This window comes from Acartia tonsa, chromosome 9, assembly GCF_053477335.1.
Source record: "Acartia tonsa isolate MP-2025a chromosome 9, ASM5347733v1, whole genome shotgun sequence".
NCBI classification, from domain to species: Eukaryota; Metazoa; Arthropoda; class Copepoda; order Calanoida; family Acartiidae; genus Acartia; species Acartia tonsa.
This window is the reverse complement of record NC_137268.1, coordinates 3,513,722-3,530,050: the sequence shown is the minus strand read 5'-3', so window position 1 is coordinate 3,530,050 and position 16,329 is coordinate 3,513,722. Positions and strand designations below refer to the sequence as shown.

The following is a 16,329-nucleotide window of genomic DNA, read 5'->3' as shown; positions in this document are numbered from 1 at the left end:
ATAATCGAACCTGTTGCTTCTAATCAATTACCATTCTTTTTAAATCAAATGAATAATATCTTAAATGTTTCAATTTGATAAAACTAAAACCTATTCCACTCCATATGCACGCCCTAAAGAATTTTAAGAGTTAAGCAAACATGTAAAAAAACTAAAAGATTTAAGCAAATTTGTAAATAAATGTATGAAAGCCTAGGGATCTAAAGGGATAAGAAAATGGCAGATAGATTGATGTACATTACCAATAATGATACACAAACTTACCCTTCTGTAGATTACAATTATTAGTTGAAAAGTTATGACACTCAACTTAATAAACAAACAAGAAAATGTTATTATGAAACTTTGGGGACTAGAGTGATAAACAGCCCAATGTCCTCTACCTTCCTGATAAAGGCCCTATTACCCTATTCCTTTGATTGCAAGGCCTTTGGATTAAAATTTTAGTGCTTTTGGGGTGATTTGTGATATATTTGCTTTTATTTTTAAAACAAGGATTGTTTTGTCTATAAGTAGCGCAGCAATAATAACAGGTCAATTTTTTAATGAAAAAGTACAGAAAAATGGGTTATGGGAAAATAGAAAATTATTTTACAAAATGTTATTAACATGTTTCCTTGTTTATAGTTATTGATGTCAACAAATCCAGGTATCTAAAGGGATAAGTTAATGGCCGATAAATTGATGAACTTATCCAACAATGATACACAAAATTATCCCTTCTGTATATTACAATTAGTGGTTTAAACGTTTGGACACTCAACATTTGAAAAAAAAAACTAGAATTCAGTAAAAGCCCCTAAAGTTGCTAAACCAATGGATAATAAAACGTTATTATAAAGCTTTGAGGACTAGTGTAATAAACAGCCCAATTTCCCCTCCCTCCCTGAAACAAATCAATTGATATATAAGTATTTCATTGATTATTTATGTAAAGTGTGGTGACTTGTCACACGACATACCAGCAATTTTATTTTGGGCGCTACTCCATTAGTTTTAGAGATAATTGGGTAAAATCTTTTGGGTTGTGTCACCAATCACCCCAAGTTTTGGTATCTTTAAAAAATAAATTCGGCAGAACCGCCGTTCACGGCCGATTTCAGCCACCACCAAAATTTTTTTATATTGCATTTCTCGCTGAATTAGGCAATTTGGAATCATTTAAGACCGTGTTATTTTTTCAAAAATTTTTCCTTCATAACCAACCCTGTGGGGGACTTCATTTTCAAATTATCATATATTAAGGTATATCTTAAATTCAGTGCTTCTCCTGTGCTTTTAAGATATTGGATCCAAATCGTTTTAGGGTGTCACTAATCAGCATAAGTTTTGGTATCTTTGGAAAAAACGGCGGCGGGTCCGCCGCTCCCGTCGTTTTCAGCAGCCGCCGCCAAAATTTTTTTTTTCATTTCTCGCCAAATTAGGCAACTTGGAATCATTTGAGATAATGTTGTTTTTTTGGCGGCGGAAAATTACGGTTAACGGCGGGAGCGGCAATCCCGCCGCCGTTTTTTTTGAAAGATACCAAAACTTGGGGTAATTAGTGACCCAACCCAAAAGATTTTACCCAATTTGAAGCAAAATTACCAGAACTATGAGTTTTTGTTTTATATTGGAATTCTGGGCACATAGTGTAGTGGCAGCCAATACATATGGCAGCTGGGTAACAGCTGCTGCTCAGCTGCGAGCGGTCAAGAGTAGAATGAGTAGATGGGGCTTATGACATGTCTAGGGGTAGGTTTTTATGGGTGCTGAGCTCAAAAATGCTACCAAAATAGTGATGGCCAATCCATGTGGCAGTTGAGTAATAGCTGCTGCTCAGTAGTGGCGGTCCATCAATATGGCAGCTGGGTAACGGCCGAAGCTCAGCTGGTAGAGGCCAAGAGTAGAATGAGTACATAGGGCATGTGACATGTAGGTTTTTATGGGTGCTGAGCTCAAAATTGCTACCAAAATAGTGATGGCCAATCCATGTGGCAGTTGAGTAATAGCTGCTGCTCAGTAGTGGCGACCCATCCATATGGTAGCTGAGTAACAGCTGCAGCTCAGCTGCGAGTGGCCAAGAGTAGAATGAGTAGATAAGGCTTGTGATGTGTCTAGGGGTAGGTTTTCATGGGTGCTGAGCTCAAAAATGGTACCAAAAATAGTGGCGACCCATCCACATTGCAGCTGGGTAACAGCTGCAGCTCAGCTGCGCGCCACCAAGAGTATAATGAGTAGATAGAGCTTGTGACGTGTCTCGGGGTAGGTTTTTATGGGTGCTGAGCTCAAAATGCTACCAAAAATAGTGGTGACCCATCCATGTGGCAGCTGGGTAAAGGCGGCAGCTCAGCTGGGAGCAGCCAAGAGTAAAATGAGTAGATAGGGCTTGTGATGTGTCTTAGGGTAGGTTTTATGAGTGCTGAGCTCAAAATGCTACCAAAAATAGTGGTGAACCATCCATGTGGCAGCTGGGTAAAGGCGGCAGCTCAGCTGGGAGCGGCCGAAAGTAGAATGAGTACATAGGTATTTATGAGCTCAAAAATACTACCAATAATAGTGGCGGCTCATCCATATGGCAGCTGGGTAACAGCTACAGCCCACAAGCCCTATCTACTCATTCTACTCTTAGCCTCCCCCAGCTGAGCTGCAGCCAGCTGCCATATGGATGGGTTGCCACTATTTTTGGGAGCTTTTTTGAGCTCAGTACTCATAAAAACCTACCCCTAGACACGTCACAAGCCCTATCTACTCATTCTACTCTTGTCCGCTCGCAGCTGAGCAGCAGCTATTACTCAACTGCCACATGGATTGGCCATCACTATTTTTGGTAGTATTTTTGAGCTCAGCACCCATAAAAAACCTAAAAACCTAAAAACCTGGACATGTCACATGCCCTATGTACTCATTCTACTCTTGGCCTCTCCCAGCTGAGCTGCCGCCGTTACCCAGCTGCCACATGGATGGGCCGCCACTATTTTTGGTAGCATTTTTGAGCTCAGCACCCATAAAAACCTACCCCTAGACACGTCACAAGCCCTATCTACTCATTCTACTCTTGGCCGCTCGCAGCTGAGCTGCGGCCGTTACCCAGCTGCCATATGGATGGACCGCCACTATTTTTGGTAGCATTTTTGAGCTCAGCACCCATAAAAACCTACCCCTAGACACGTCATAAGCCCCATCTACTCATTCTACTCTTGACCGCTCGCAGCTGAGCAGCAGCTTATACCCAGCTGCTTTATGTATTGGCCGCCACTATTTTTGGTACCATTTTTCAGCTCAGCACCCATAAAAACCTACCCCTAGACACGCCACAAGCCCTATCTACTCATTCTACTCTTGGCTGCTCGCAGCTGAGCTGCAGCTGTTACCCAGCTGCCATATGGATGAACAACCACTACTGAGCAGCAGCTATTACTCAACTGCCACATGGATTGGCCATCACTATTTTTGGTAGTATTTTTGAGCTCAGCACCCATAGAAACCTAACCCTGGACATGTCACAAGCCCTATGTACTCATTCTACTCTTAGCCTCTCCCAGCTGAGCTGCCGCCGTTACCCAGCTTCCACATGGATGGGCCACTTCTATTTTTGGTAGCATTTTTGAGCTCAGCACCCATAAAAACCTACCCCTAGGCACGTCACAAGCCCTATCTACTCATTCTACTCTTGGCCGCTCGCATCTGAGCTGCAGCTGTTACCCAGCTGCCATATGGATTGGCCGTCACTATTTTTAGTAGTATTTTTGAGCTCAGCACCCATAAAAACCTACCCCTAGACATGTCACAAGCCCTATCTACTCTTCATACTCTTGGCCGCTCCCAGCCGTTTTCAGCCGGTTCTAGCCGTTTAGCCGCTGTTACTAGAAATTTAAAAAATGGTTATTGCTATCATTTAATATGAATTTAACCAAAAATATGTTTTAAAAAGTTGATTCCTACGTAAATAATGATGAATTTGCCCTAAAAATAGGCCAAAAACGGCTAAACGGCTGAGCTGCCAGCCGCCAGCCGTTACTTTTCCAACTTTTTGTTCGATTTAGGGAAAATAGACCTACCAAGGATTACCCATGCAAAATTTCAGCACGAAATTCTAATTCTAAGTGCCATTTGCTCACTGATTACGAGATGGTTGCATTAAAAACCCCCCCCTTTTTATCATATTAGTACATAAGTTAACAAAAGATTCATTAAGTAATATAATTATACAAATGTAAATAGTAATGCATGATTTCTTAACTAAAATTCCCTTAATATCAATAATTTAGAAACTCAATATTTAAGTATTTAATTTTTATCATATTAGTACATAAGTTAACAAAAGATTCATTGAGTACATTAATTATACAAGTGTAAATTGTAATGCATGATTTCTTAGCTAAAATTCTCTTAATAGCAAATATTTAGAAACTCAATATTTAAGTATCAAATTTTTATCATATTAGTACATAGGTTACCTAAAGATTAATTTTGCAAATATCATTTTATTATAAAACCAAAGGTTGGCCATCGAAACCAATCAGATAAGAATGAGATTTAAACAGACAGACTTTCTGCTTCTGTTACAGGGTTTGTTAAGAGTCGAGCGCCCCTAATTTTTTAGGTTACATAAAAGAAATTTAAAAAAAAATAATTTAGCGGGGGGATTGTTTTTTTTTTATAGACGGTTTCTCTTGAGAGGATGGTAGTACCATAACCCAAAATAGCTAACGTAAACTTCTTCCCAGGATATATAAGAAGCTTCATTGTTAAGAAGAAACAAATCGGTTTAGCGGTTCAAAAGATCCTTCGGCACAAAGACATCTTATTACTTTAATCTAAGGATTATCGATATTTTGTTTAGAACAACCTTTCCCTCAAAAAATATAAATTTCCGGATTTTATTTTAAAAAAACACTAGGTTGAATTATTATAAAAACTGATTTTTTCCCCAACTTGGAGATGGGTTTTTGAAAGATGAATGCCGCGTTTTTTCGATTATTTATAGACATTGATTGATTGAACAAAGACGATAGGATTTCAACAGAGTATACAACTTAAGAATTCAAAATTTTAAATTATTATTTTAACCATTTGTATAATGTATAATACAGCTCTAAAAAGATGCATATATTAATATGCAGCAAAAATGGATTGAAGATAATTTTTTCTTCTTCTTTGAAGGCCGTACCAACAAAAGCGAAATAATTAAATAAATAGTTGTATACTCTGTTTAAATTTCGCGAATCGAAAAAACGCGGCATTCATCTTTCAAAAACCCATCTCTGTTCTGTCAGATATGTTATTATTCTAACCTGTAAAATGTAGGTCATGACCTTCCTTTGAACACAGTCCAACAACATGCTCTCAATCTCCTACAAATACCAGAATACTTATCAATCGCATCGTATTATAGACAGCTTTCCGCGGATTTTAATGTGGAAAATTGCAAGATTAAACCTGGTTTCTTAGTCTCGAGGGTCTGAAGCTAACAAAACTAGTAGGTATTAATTTTATGATTTTTATTTTAATATTCTTGGGAAATTTCTATATTAAGATTTTTTTAGTATGTGTGAATATTGGTTCTAATCCAGCGGAAATTATTCGGTTTCTAAGCTTCTGAATATATTAATAACTAATAATATTCATAAGGTGCAAAGCTTTAAAGATTTAATTTAAAAAGGCCAGATTTGACAATTGCGTCCATGTAAAGCCCAGCGCTAATTAACTGATAACAGGATTTTCGATTGTAACATTTAACTGTATAACAGAAAACAATGTCAATATTTTATGGCCAACTCATAGGTACAAGTTTAAATGACAGCAAGCTGCAGGCACTGGGCAAACCGACAGATCATAATCATAGAGAAGCCACGCTTCTGAAAAAAGCTTTCAATTAGAACTTTATAAAATTTCTTCTATTCATTATTTTGATTATGAAAATTTGCAGTAATGAAATTATGAAATAAAATATTAAATAACGCATTAGCTAGCATTAAATTATTAATAAATTATCAGTTTTATAAAAATGATATAATTTAATGAATATAAACAAAATGCATAGGTAGAGAGAATGAATTTTTAATTTTTTTTATAAGAGGGGGGGGGGGGAAATTTAACACAGTTGCATAAACAGTAAGTATAGGCTTTATCTTTAGGCTGAAAGGATAGGTTAATAGGGATTAAATCATTCTTATATGATAAATTTTCCCAAGTGTCAAAACTCCTACCCCCCCCCTTACTTTATTTTTAACTTATCTTAAAAAAATTAACAGTTAAATTTGTCTATAAAATAGATAGATATATATATATTAGGTATATAACCAAAATCAAACATTAAGCCCCTAAAAAATATAGATAGGCGTATTGATGCTTTAAAATAGGTTAATAGGTGTAGAATTTGAAAGATTGGAATATTATCAGGTATCCATACATTTATAAAGATAGATGATATACCTAAGTATCATAAGGAGCTTGGCATGAGGCATTAGAACACGGCCAAACTTAATTTAGATATATTGACAAATATTATATAATTAGAAAGATAGGTATATGATAGGGTAGGCCTACATTTATGACGAAAGGTATACCTGTGTATCATAAGGAGCTTGGCAGGAGGCATTGAGACACAACCAAACTGGATTATTATCAATACAGATAGTAGAGTATATAATTAGAAAGATAGGTAAATTATTAGGTATCCAATCCATACATTTATAAAGATAGAAATACCTGGGTATCATAAGGAGCTTGGCAGGAGGCATTGGGACACAGCTAAACTTAATTTAGATACTTATATAGAATATGCCAATATTTATAAAGATAGATATACCTGGGTATCATAAGGAGCCTGGCAGGAGGCATTAGGACACAACCAAAACTTGATTTAGATACTTAGATACATACAAAGATATTTACAGACACACTTGCAGATACAATATAATTAGAAAGATAGGTATACCTGTGTATCATAAGGAGCTTGGCAGGAGGCATTATGACACGGCCATACTTGGTTAAACATATAATTACAGATATACTTACAAATACTATAGGTATATTATAGAATACGCCTACACATTTATCAAGATAGGTATACCTGTGTATCATAAGGAGCTTGGCAGGAGGCATTAGGACACGGCCATACATGGTTAAACATATAATTACAGATATACTTACAAATACTATATAATTAGAAAGATAGGTATATTATAGAATACGCCTATATTTATTAAAATAGAAATACCTGTGTATCATAAGGAGCTTGGCAGGAGGCATTAGGACACAACCAAACTTGCGTGCCAGCAACCTCTCCTTGATGAGAATCCTTGCACAGGTCCAAGTCCCGACAATAGTTGCAGGACTTGCATATAACCTGAAAAAATATATGCATTAATGTGTCTTTTAAAATCTTGTTAACATTACTGAGGAGAGCAGGTTTCAGGCCAATATGCAATTATCTATTGCTTTGGTTTTTTTTTTTCATCATCATCATTGCCTTTTAGTTCTCGGCAGAACGTAGGCCATGCACAATGGTTCTCCAATCTTCCTTTGTTTCGGCACGTTTTGAGGCATTGCTGAAAGATGGAATTTCCTTAGCTTTCAGTTCACTTAAGAGTTCCCTCCTCCAGGTTGTTTTTGGTCTACCTGGTTTCCTCTTTCCTATGTGGGGGTTCCAAGTCAAGGCTTGATTGGTTATATCATCATGCCCTTTCCTTAGAGTGTGCCCCAACCATCTCCATTTTCTCTGTTTTATTGTCAGTTTAATGTCTGACATATCACTGCGCTCTAGAAGCTCAGCATTTGTGATCTTATTTGGCCAAAAGATCTTGTGGATTCTCCTGAGACATTTATTGACATATGTCTGTAGCTTGGAGACCACTGCTGTGTTTAGGAACCAAGTTTCAGCCCCATACAGCAAAACAGAGAGAACATTTGACTTGAACAGTCTTAACTTAGTCTTTATGGAGATGTTGTTGGAATTCCAAATTTTGTTCAGGCTGGCAAAGGCTGTCCTAGATTTGTTAATTCTAGCTTTAACATCTGTTAAAGTGCCTCCAGCTTCATCAATTTTACTTCCAAGATACTCAAAACAATCTACATCCTCAAGAATTGTTTTTTTTGGTATTGTCTATTTTATTGATTAATTTCCAGGGCCGGGGTGTAAATTACACTAGTTCCACAAGTTTCTTAACACGTTCTCTCATTTGCAGTCTTAAAACTTTCTTATTTTCATAGTAGAGGGTCTATATAATTTTATCTTCCATTGTCTTATCCCTTAAGATCCCTGATAATTTCATAAATCTTGTCTGGAATTTTCTATTACTTATTGCGTCCAAAACATCTAAATATATAAAAATTCATATTTATATTTATTGTAAAATTAAAATCCATGTTTTCTCAACCTAACTTGAATGCATTTAATCTGTTTTTACTAAATTAATTTTATATTTGCTAAATAGTGATTTTGCTTTGAAGCTTTCAAAATTAAGTGTACTTATGGATTTATTATTACTTGGATCATACACCAAATTATCATGTACTCACAGAAGTGAACCTTGCATCGGGCTAAAATTAATATCCACCCTGGCCTATCATCCCTCTTTTACTGGATAAACAAACTGACAAATAAATTAAAGGAGAAATTGCAACATAAATTGACAATAATATTTCCCCTGTCATAATATCAACGTACATTGTACACATCCATTGCATTAGTGTACCTTATATATGTATATACACATTTAATAAATGCAACTTGTACCTTTAGAATCTATTTATATAAGTGTAAAAGCACCATTTATCTATTTTAATCTATTTACAATTTAAAAAGGTAGCTTAGGTTTTTGCCCAACACATACAATGTTTATTCAAGGAATGGTTTACCTCCAATATTTTAAATCAACTTAAAAATTCAATTTCCTATTTATTGACCGACCACCCCTTATTTAACGCATACCATTACCCAGTTCTATCCCAAGTTTTTTTTTAATAGAGAGGGAGGAGACATTGGAATGAAAATTACATTGTTACAAAACTTTTATAGATGGAGAGGTACACCAATTTACCTTCTTGTCTTATTCTATAAGATTTCAGGTTTTTGAACAACATATATGTATGTAATTTAATTTCAATTTTTCTTTCTTTTTTCTAGTTATCTATCCGTCTATATTTTTATCTGTCTATCTATTTATCCATCTATCTATCTGAATGTATGTTTCTGCTATACCTCTGGAAATACGAATGAAATTATAATACAAGGATCCTGCCACTCTGTCTTGTCTGTCTATCTAATCTGTCTATCAATCTGTCTGTCTGTCTGTCTGTCTATCTATCTATCCTATACCTCTGGAAGTACGAATGATATACAAGGATACTGCCACTCTCTGTTTGTCTATCTATTTATCTATCTATCTATATATCTATCTATACCTCTGGAAGTACGAAGGAGATACAAGGATCCTGCCACTCTGCAGCAGGCGCAAACTCTCCAACATTGATCAGCTTCAGCAAGTTTCTTCGCAGTTTCGTCACTGTGGGCTTGATTCCAGAATCAAGGTCCAATACCTGAAAAAAAGGATAAAGGGATATGTTAATGAGAGTTAAGAAAAATCCCACCACAACCTCAAATTTTATCTTCGGGTAATCTAAACGGATAAGACAACGGCCGATAAATTTATGTACATCCCCAATGATGTTGATACACAAAATTACACAAAAAGGCCCCAAAATTGTTAAGCCAATGAATAAGAAAACATTATTATAAAACTTTAGGGACTAGTGTAAAAAAACAGCTCAATGTCTTGTCCTCTCCCTCCGTGGAAAAAAAGATCATGGCTTTAAGTATTTTTAGTACATTTGCAAAATAAAATTAAATCATAATATTTTTACCTTACACAAAGCCTTGATAAATTCAAGCGCAGGATTGTTCATTTTCAGATGGGATCCAGGCAGAATTGGGAACATACTCTCACTCTAAAAAAATTAAATATTTTTCTCGTATTCATTCGAATCCGGTGGATAGGAACCGGTTCTCATCCATACAAAAAAACTACGTCTAGCATCGTATTATATCCAGCTTCTACGAATATGAAAATGTACAATCATAAGATTAAAGCCAGTTTTTTTTAGCCAGTGCGGAAAGCTGTTTATAATACGATGCGAGAAATAACTATTCTAGTTTCGCTTCAAAACCGATAAATATCCGGTGGATTAAAATTATGTCTACCATCGTATTATATCCAGTTTTCTACGAATATAAAAATGTACAATAATTTAAAACCAGTGTTTTAGCCTGTGCTATTGGCATCCCGGGACTGAAAAAATTTTTCAATCTTATAATTGTACATTTCATATCCGCGGAAACCTGCTTATAATACGATGCGAGAAATAACCATTATCGATATTTTAAAAAGGGGGATAAGGTAAGCAGCCACCTAAAACATAACGCGGGTATTTTGTTTTGACGGATGAGTAGGTAGGCCTTTACAGAGTCGGCTGTGGACGGTTAAATGCAAAAAAAGAACAATGTATAAAAAAAATAACATAATAAGGAAATATGAAGAAACTTCAATCTTTGTATTTATCTATCTATTAACTAGTCAATTAACTTATCTATTGGACTATCTATCCACAAATCTACTCCAAACAATCTTTGTATTTTAATATTTCTATTCATTCCCCTATTTACAACTTGTGTCTATATTCATTTATCTATCCACCTAAATCTGTATCTAAGTAAAATTACCCCAGGGCCTCTAGTTTCTGGGAACTTTTTATTGATCTTTTCAACAATATTTGTATCATTCTATCTATAGTATTATCTATTCCCCTATCTACTTGTAGTTTTATCCATCTATCTATCCACCTAACTCTGTATCTATCAATGAAAAATTACCTCAGGGCCTCTAGTTTCTGGAAACTTCTTATTGATCTTTTCAACTACTCCAAACAATCTTTGACTAAAATAAAATTTGAAGATTTATTTCATATAAATTTGTGAATAAATCTACCCTACTTGATACTTAAATATTTTTCCAAAAATCATTGATTTATAATAATGGATTTATTATTTCTTGGATCTTACACCAGATTATCATGTACTCTAATAAAGTGAAACTTGCAGCTGGCCGAAATAAAGAGCTCCCCCGCCCCAATCAACCCTAAACCCTTCCCTCCTACTGGATGAACGAACCGACCAATAAATGATGTCCATGTTTGCAACCTAAATTGACGACAATTTTTCCCTTGTCATAATATCCATGTATATTCTATACAGTATGACCCTCGAAAAAGTATCTTTAAGGGTATACAGCCCTTATTTCTTAATGTATCATAAAAAATAGCATATGTCCTTGTTCTCTGTACATTTCCACACAAGCATATATAAAAAAATTAATTTTACCTCCATTAACACTGGAGATTTTTAGAGCTAAAGTTTTGAAAAAGTGACTGAGCAAAAAGTAACTTTTAACATAAATTGACTTTTTTGGCAAAATTAAGATAGAAATCCTATTATTTTTGTTACTAGCAGAAACTTTATACAAAAATGAAACAAAAAATTTAGGATCTAAGTTAAAAGTCTTTTTTTACACATATTTTTGAGTCTTTCTTGTGTAATGATATTTTGAAAAACTTACTTATGAGGCAAAATTATTTTAGATTAAAAAACCAAATAAATCTTTATGAATATAGCAGGAATATTGTTTTTGTTTCATAATCATAACTTTAATAACAAAAAAGTTATAAGGAAAATAAAATTACATTATAATGATTTTTTAGTCTAAAAAGCTTAATTAACCCCTTATTAAGTGATTGAGATGTCAAAAAAGGGGGCGGAGCAACTGTCATAATTAATCCTTTTCTTAAATAAGGGTAAGTAAATAGCCTGAAATTTGCAAATAATCAATTCATTCAGTAGTATTTTTTGCCTTTAAAAATTTATATTTTTTGGTGGAATAAAAAGAAATAATTAGTTACCATGTTTTTCTTTGTTTATCATTCTTCAGTTACCAGAAAGACATAATGTAACCATCCAAAAATAGTGGGAAACAAAAAAAAATTATTTTTCTCAGTCACTTTTTCAAAACTTTAGCTCTAAAAATCTCCGGTGTTAATGGAGGTAAAATAAAATTTTTTATATATGTTTGTGTGGAAATGTACAGAGAACAAGGACATATGCTATTTTTTGTGATACATTAAGAAATAGAGACTGTATACCCTTAAAGATACTTTTTCGAGGGTCATACTGTATACATTTTGTACTACAGAAAAGTTATATTATTACAATGATTTTTTAAAACTAACCTTAATTCACCCCCTACTAATTCAGCGCAGTATTCTTCACACGTCTGCCCGTCAGTCCTGAAAAGAGAAATAGTCATTACTTTAATCCAAAACCTGTCGAACAGCTCCTATCTGTATTTTGGAAAGTTTGTTTTTACATGTGCTTGATGGTGACTGTATAACCATAACCTTTTTAGAAATTAACTCTTGAATGAGTTTGAGTGCTTATCTCCGTTTTTCCATCTATATATCTATTTATTATATTTCTGGAACCATCATGTGAGTGAATGTCTATATTCATTATCCATTAAGTTTTATTACTGTCAGGTGTTAGAATATATAAATGTCTGTATATCATTATCTAATCTATTCATCTATAACTTTTACATTACACGTCCAAAATCCAATCCTTACAGGTTTTAGACTATATGAATGTCTGTCTATCTATCCATCTCCATATATATTTTACATATTAGGTACAGAGGTACTTTGAATTTCAATCCTATCTTCTTTTTTATTTTTCCTAACATGATATAAATTCAAGCGTTGTTTAATACAAATATTATACTATATGAATGTCTATCTATCCATCTATATTCTTTACATTTCAGGTCCAGTCCTACCAAAAATCCAATCCTTAAGGGTTTGAGACTATATGAATGTCTGTTTGTCTATCCATCTATATTCTAAATATCCATAAAAATCTTTTTCATTTATGTTAGAGGTAGATTTGAAATCTGCAACAAATTTTAAGGATTTTTTTGTAGGTATAATTCTAAAAGCGGAAATAAAATTTAAGTTAATTAATTTTGACATCTGTGATTGGTGGATTGAAAACTATCTGCGCTCTGATTTGAGAAGATTAAGTGTCGTACATCATTCAACCAATTAGAGCGCAGGTAGTTTTCAATCCACCTATCACGGATGTCAAAATTAATTAACTTAAATTGAATTTACGCCTTAAATCCTAAAGAATTATACAAAAAACGAAGTTTATATAAAATCTTTAAAATTTGATGCAGATTTCAAATCTATCTCTAACATTAAAATTCTTTATGAAAACTTATATATATAACCTTACTGTCTATAACATCTATCTATAATATTTTTATCTATCTATCACTGTATACCTGGAACCATCAGGACCAGGGGTACCCGGCGTACCAATCCTTGCTGGAGTTTGACTTATCTTCTTCTTCCTTACGGGAGTTTCACCTGCAAAGAATAATGCTTATAATACAAAGGAACTTATTTTGGCTTAAAATTTTTTTTCACAAAAGGACATACCTAGGGTATTCAAAATCCAACAAAATTTTTATCAGAAGGCTGTACTAGGTAGTGTCATATATTCAAGTTGCAGACAAGTTTAAGTTTTTACTCTTAATTACTCTTTATTTACTCTCAATTATTCTGGAAGAGTAAAGAGAACATGTATTAAGACAGTTGCAATTGAGAGTCCTTACACAGAACACTATCTGGTTTGGGGTCCAGTCTTATTAGACCAATTCAGCTATTTACAGACATCCTACTACTTCAACGAGTTTGCACAGGCAGATATTCCACCCCTTCAAAGTGCATAGTTAATTAATACATTTGTATTAATTAAACAGACAGCCATCCTACTGCTTTGGTGTCCTGACATACAAACAGACATCCCGCTACTTCAGAACTTTCCAGCTTAAATAATCAATAGTTTGAATTATTAATATATTTAACCATATAACCATTGCTAAATAAAGTATACATATTTAATCTTATTTACCCAAAAACTGCATTTAATCCAATATAAATAAATACTTAAAAAACTGTTTGTATTTTGAATTAAATATTGAATCTACTCTATCATTAACTTATGCAAGTCTGTCTACATTTCAGTAGGTATATATTTTAAAATTATCTTTATAAATTCTAAAGTTATTATCTTATCAGTGTAAGTTTATGTTCTGTTAGTAAACCCCCTTTCCTAACTCTAGCATTTTGAGTTCTCACTCAAATGTGCATTGCCTACAGAATAACAAATAGAAACTATAGAGTAGCTTAGCTTCTAGAAACATGTTCAGTACCTGGATGTACCCGTTCTTTCTCTTTCTCCAGGAAACTATGCACAGCTGTTAGATAACCGATAACAACCCTTAAATAGAGAAAAATTTACAATAAAAGTTATTCCACAATTTCAAGTGTCAGTGATAATGGTTAGTGTTACCTTTTTTTTGCCAGTTATCGGTCTGTCGGTAATATGTTGGTTAACATTAGATTTATATTTTGTAAATATGATTTGCATGGCTGTTATTTAGGATAAATTGCTGTAATTTACAGTGAAGATTCTTAATGATTTGTTTTTATTAATGATTTCAATTACAATTTAAATTAATAGTATTTTTAATTCTTGAAAAGACAGACCTGCTAAAGTTAGCTCTGATATTTCCTTCCTCTGGCAGATAGTTGGCCATGTTCCATGCCATGACAACCTCCGGAGGTTCCTCCTCCGGCTCTTCATCCGCCAGGGTTCTCTCATCATCATCCTCGGGTTCAGGCCTATCATTGATGGGAGGTGAAACATGAAAATTTTTAATCTATATTTATTTCAGAGTAATGTCTTTCTAGATGTAAACCGAAGAACATTTGTTGAACATATTACTTAAAGAATATAAATAATTTAGGTTTTTAAAACGCAAAAAAAACATGCAATAAAACGCATAGACTGGAACACCCTAATTATACAGTAGCTAAATGAACTTTTTTATGACTCCAAAAAAGTGCCACCAGTTCGTTCCTCGAATTCTCTAGGCTAATGTTTTACTCCGGAAAAGTTAGCGGCATCCGCCCACAGCATTATGTCTCAAGCATTTACAAGAATAAACGTACAAACTCACATACCCTACCTACAGAGTAGCTGCGCTACTAACAAATAAACTTACCTGGATTTTACTCCGGAAAAGTTAGCGGCATCCGCCCACAGCATGATGTCCCAAGCATTTACAAGAATAAACGTACAAACTGGCATACCCTATTTATAAAGTAGCTGCACTACTAATAAATAAACTTACTTAGATTTGACTCCGGAAAAGTTAGCAGCATCCGCCCACAGCATTATGTCCCAAGCATTTGCCAGACTAATGTTTATACAGTGAAATATCTCCTAAAATTGTTAGAAAATAAATAGTTAATATTTCTTGATACTTAATACAACTTTATTTAATAGACATTAAAGTAAAGGAATATAGGGGGCCTTAGCTCTATGTAACTCTGCCCACAGGGCGGGGAACCTGTCCCGATTTCGTATTGGGTCTATGTATTCTGCTAATGGCGTCGGAAATATAAACACAGCCGAGACAGTGTGCCATTCTTTAGTTTGTATGTCTATCCATCTGTTTATCTACTAATATGCATGTATGATAGGTGTTTTTTTTTAGATAGGCTTTTCTTGAGATGATCGGTATGACTGACCTTATTGCGGATATGACTAGCAATATAGTCCACATAAGCACTAGCATCACTCAATTGTCTCTTCTTCGTGTTGATGATAATACGGTTGAAATCAGCGAAAATAATGATAGCACCTAAAATTAACAAAAGTAACAGGATGTGTGTTTGTCTGTGTGTATGTCTGTCTGTACCGAAGGATCTCGCTAACCGCTGAACCGATCGGGTTCTCCTTAACAGGGTCCCGGAAAGGTTTATAACTATTTTGGGGGAGGGTACCATCACCCTACCAAGATAAATTAAGGGCGTAGCCGTTAGTAAATAATATAGTTATTACCTAAAAGTTTTAGAGTAATTAGAGTAATACAATAGAAATCCTTATACTAAAGTAACAGGATGTCTGTGTGTTTGTTTGTATGTGTGTTTGTGTGTTTGTACCGAAGGATCTCGCTTACCGCTGAACCGATCGGGTTCTCCTTAACAGGGTAGCTTCTCATAGGTCCCGGGAAGATTCATAACGACTTTGTGGGAGGGTACCACCACCCTTCCAAGATAAATCGCAAAATTTTTAAATATTTAAAAACATTTAAAGTGCCACTAGAGGCCTTTAGGGGCGTAGCCGCTAGTAAATAATATAAAGGGTGTTTAAAAAAAAAACAATCG

At 34.5% G+C, this 16,329-nt stretch overlaps 1 protein-coding gene across 1 annotated transcript in view; it reads right to left on the bottom strand.

The window, feature by feature from the left end:
* The window catches only part of PolE1 (DNA polymerase epsilon catalytic subunit 1), a 73,750-nt gene that overhangs the window by 7,717 nt on the left and 49,704 nt on the right, over positions 1-16,329 (bottom strand). Inside the window, exons 57-67 of the mRNA XM_080171579.1 lie at positions 15,691-15,803; positions 15,291-15,382; positions 14,644-14,778; positions 14,307-14,374; positions 13,374-13,458; positions 12,265-12,321; positions 10,856-10,919; positions 9,850-9,933; positions 9,391-9,525; positions 7,205-7,333; positions 5,277-5,336 (exon numbers count right to left, since the gene is read on the bottom strand). Coding sequence (XP_080027705.1) covers positions 5,277-5,336; positions 7,205-7,333; positions 9,391-9,525; positions 9,850-9,933; positions 10,856-10,919; positions 12,265-12,321; positions 13,374-13,458; positions 14,307-14,374; positions 14,644-14,778; positions 15,291-15,382; positions 15,691-15,803 — 1,022 coding nt within the window. The remainder of the gene's footprint in view (positions 1-5,276; positions 5,337-7,204; positions 7,334-9,390; positions 9,526-9,849; positions 9,934-10,855; positions 10,920-12,264; positions 12,322-13,373; positions 13,459-14,306; positions 14,375-14,643; positions 14,779-15,290; positions 15,383-15,690; positions 15,804-16,329) is intronic.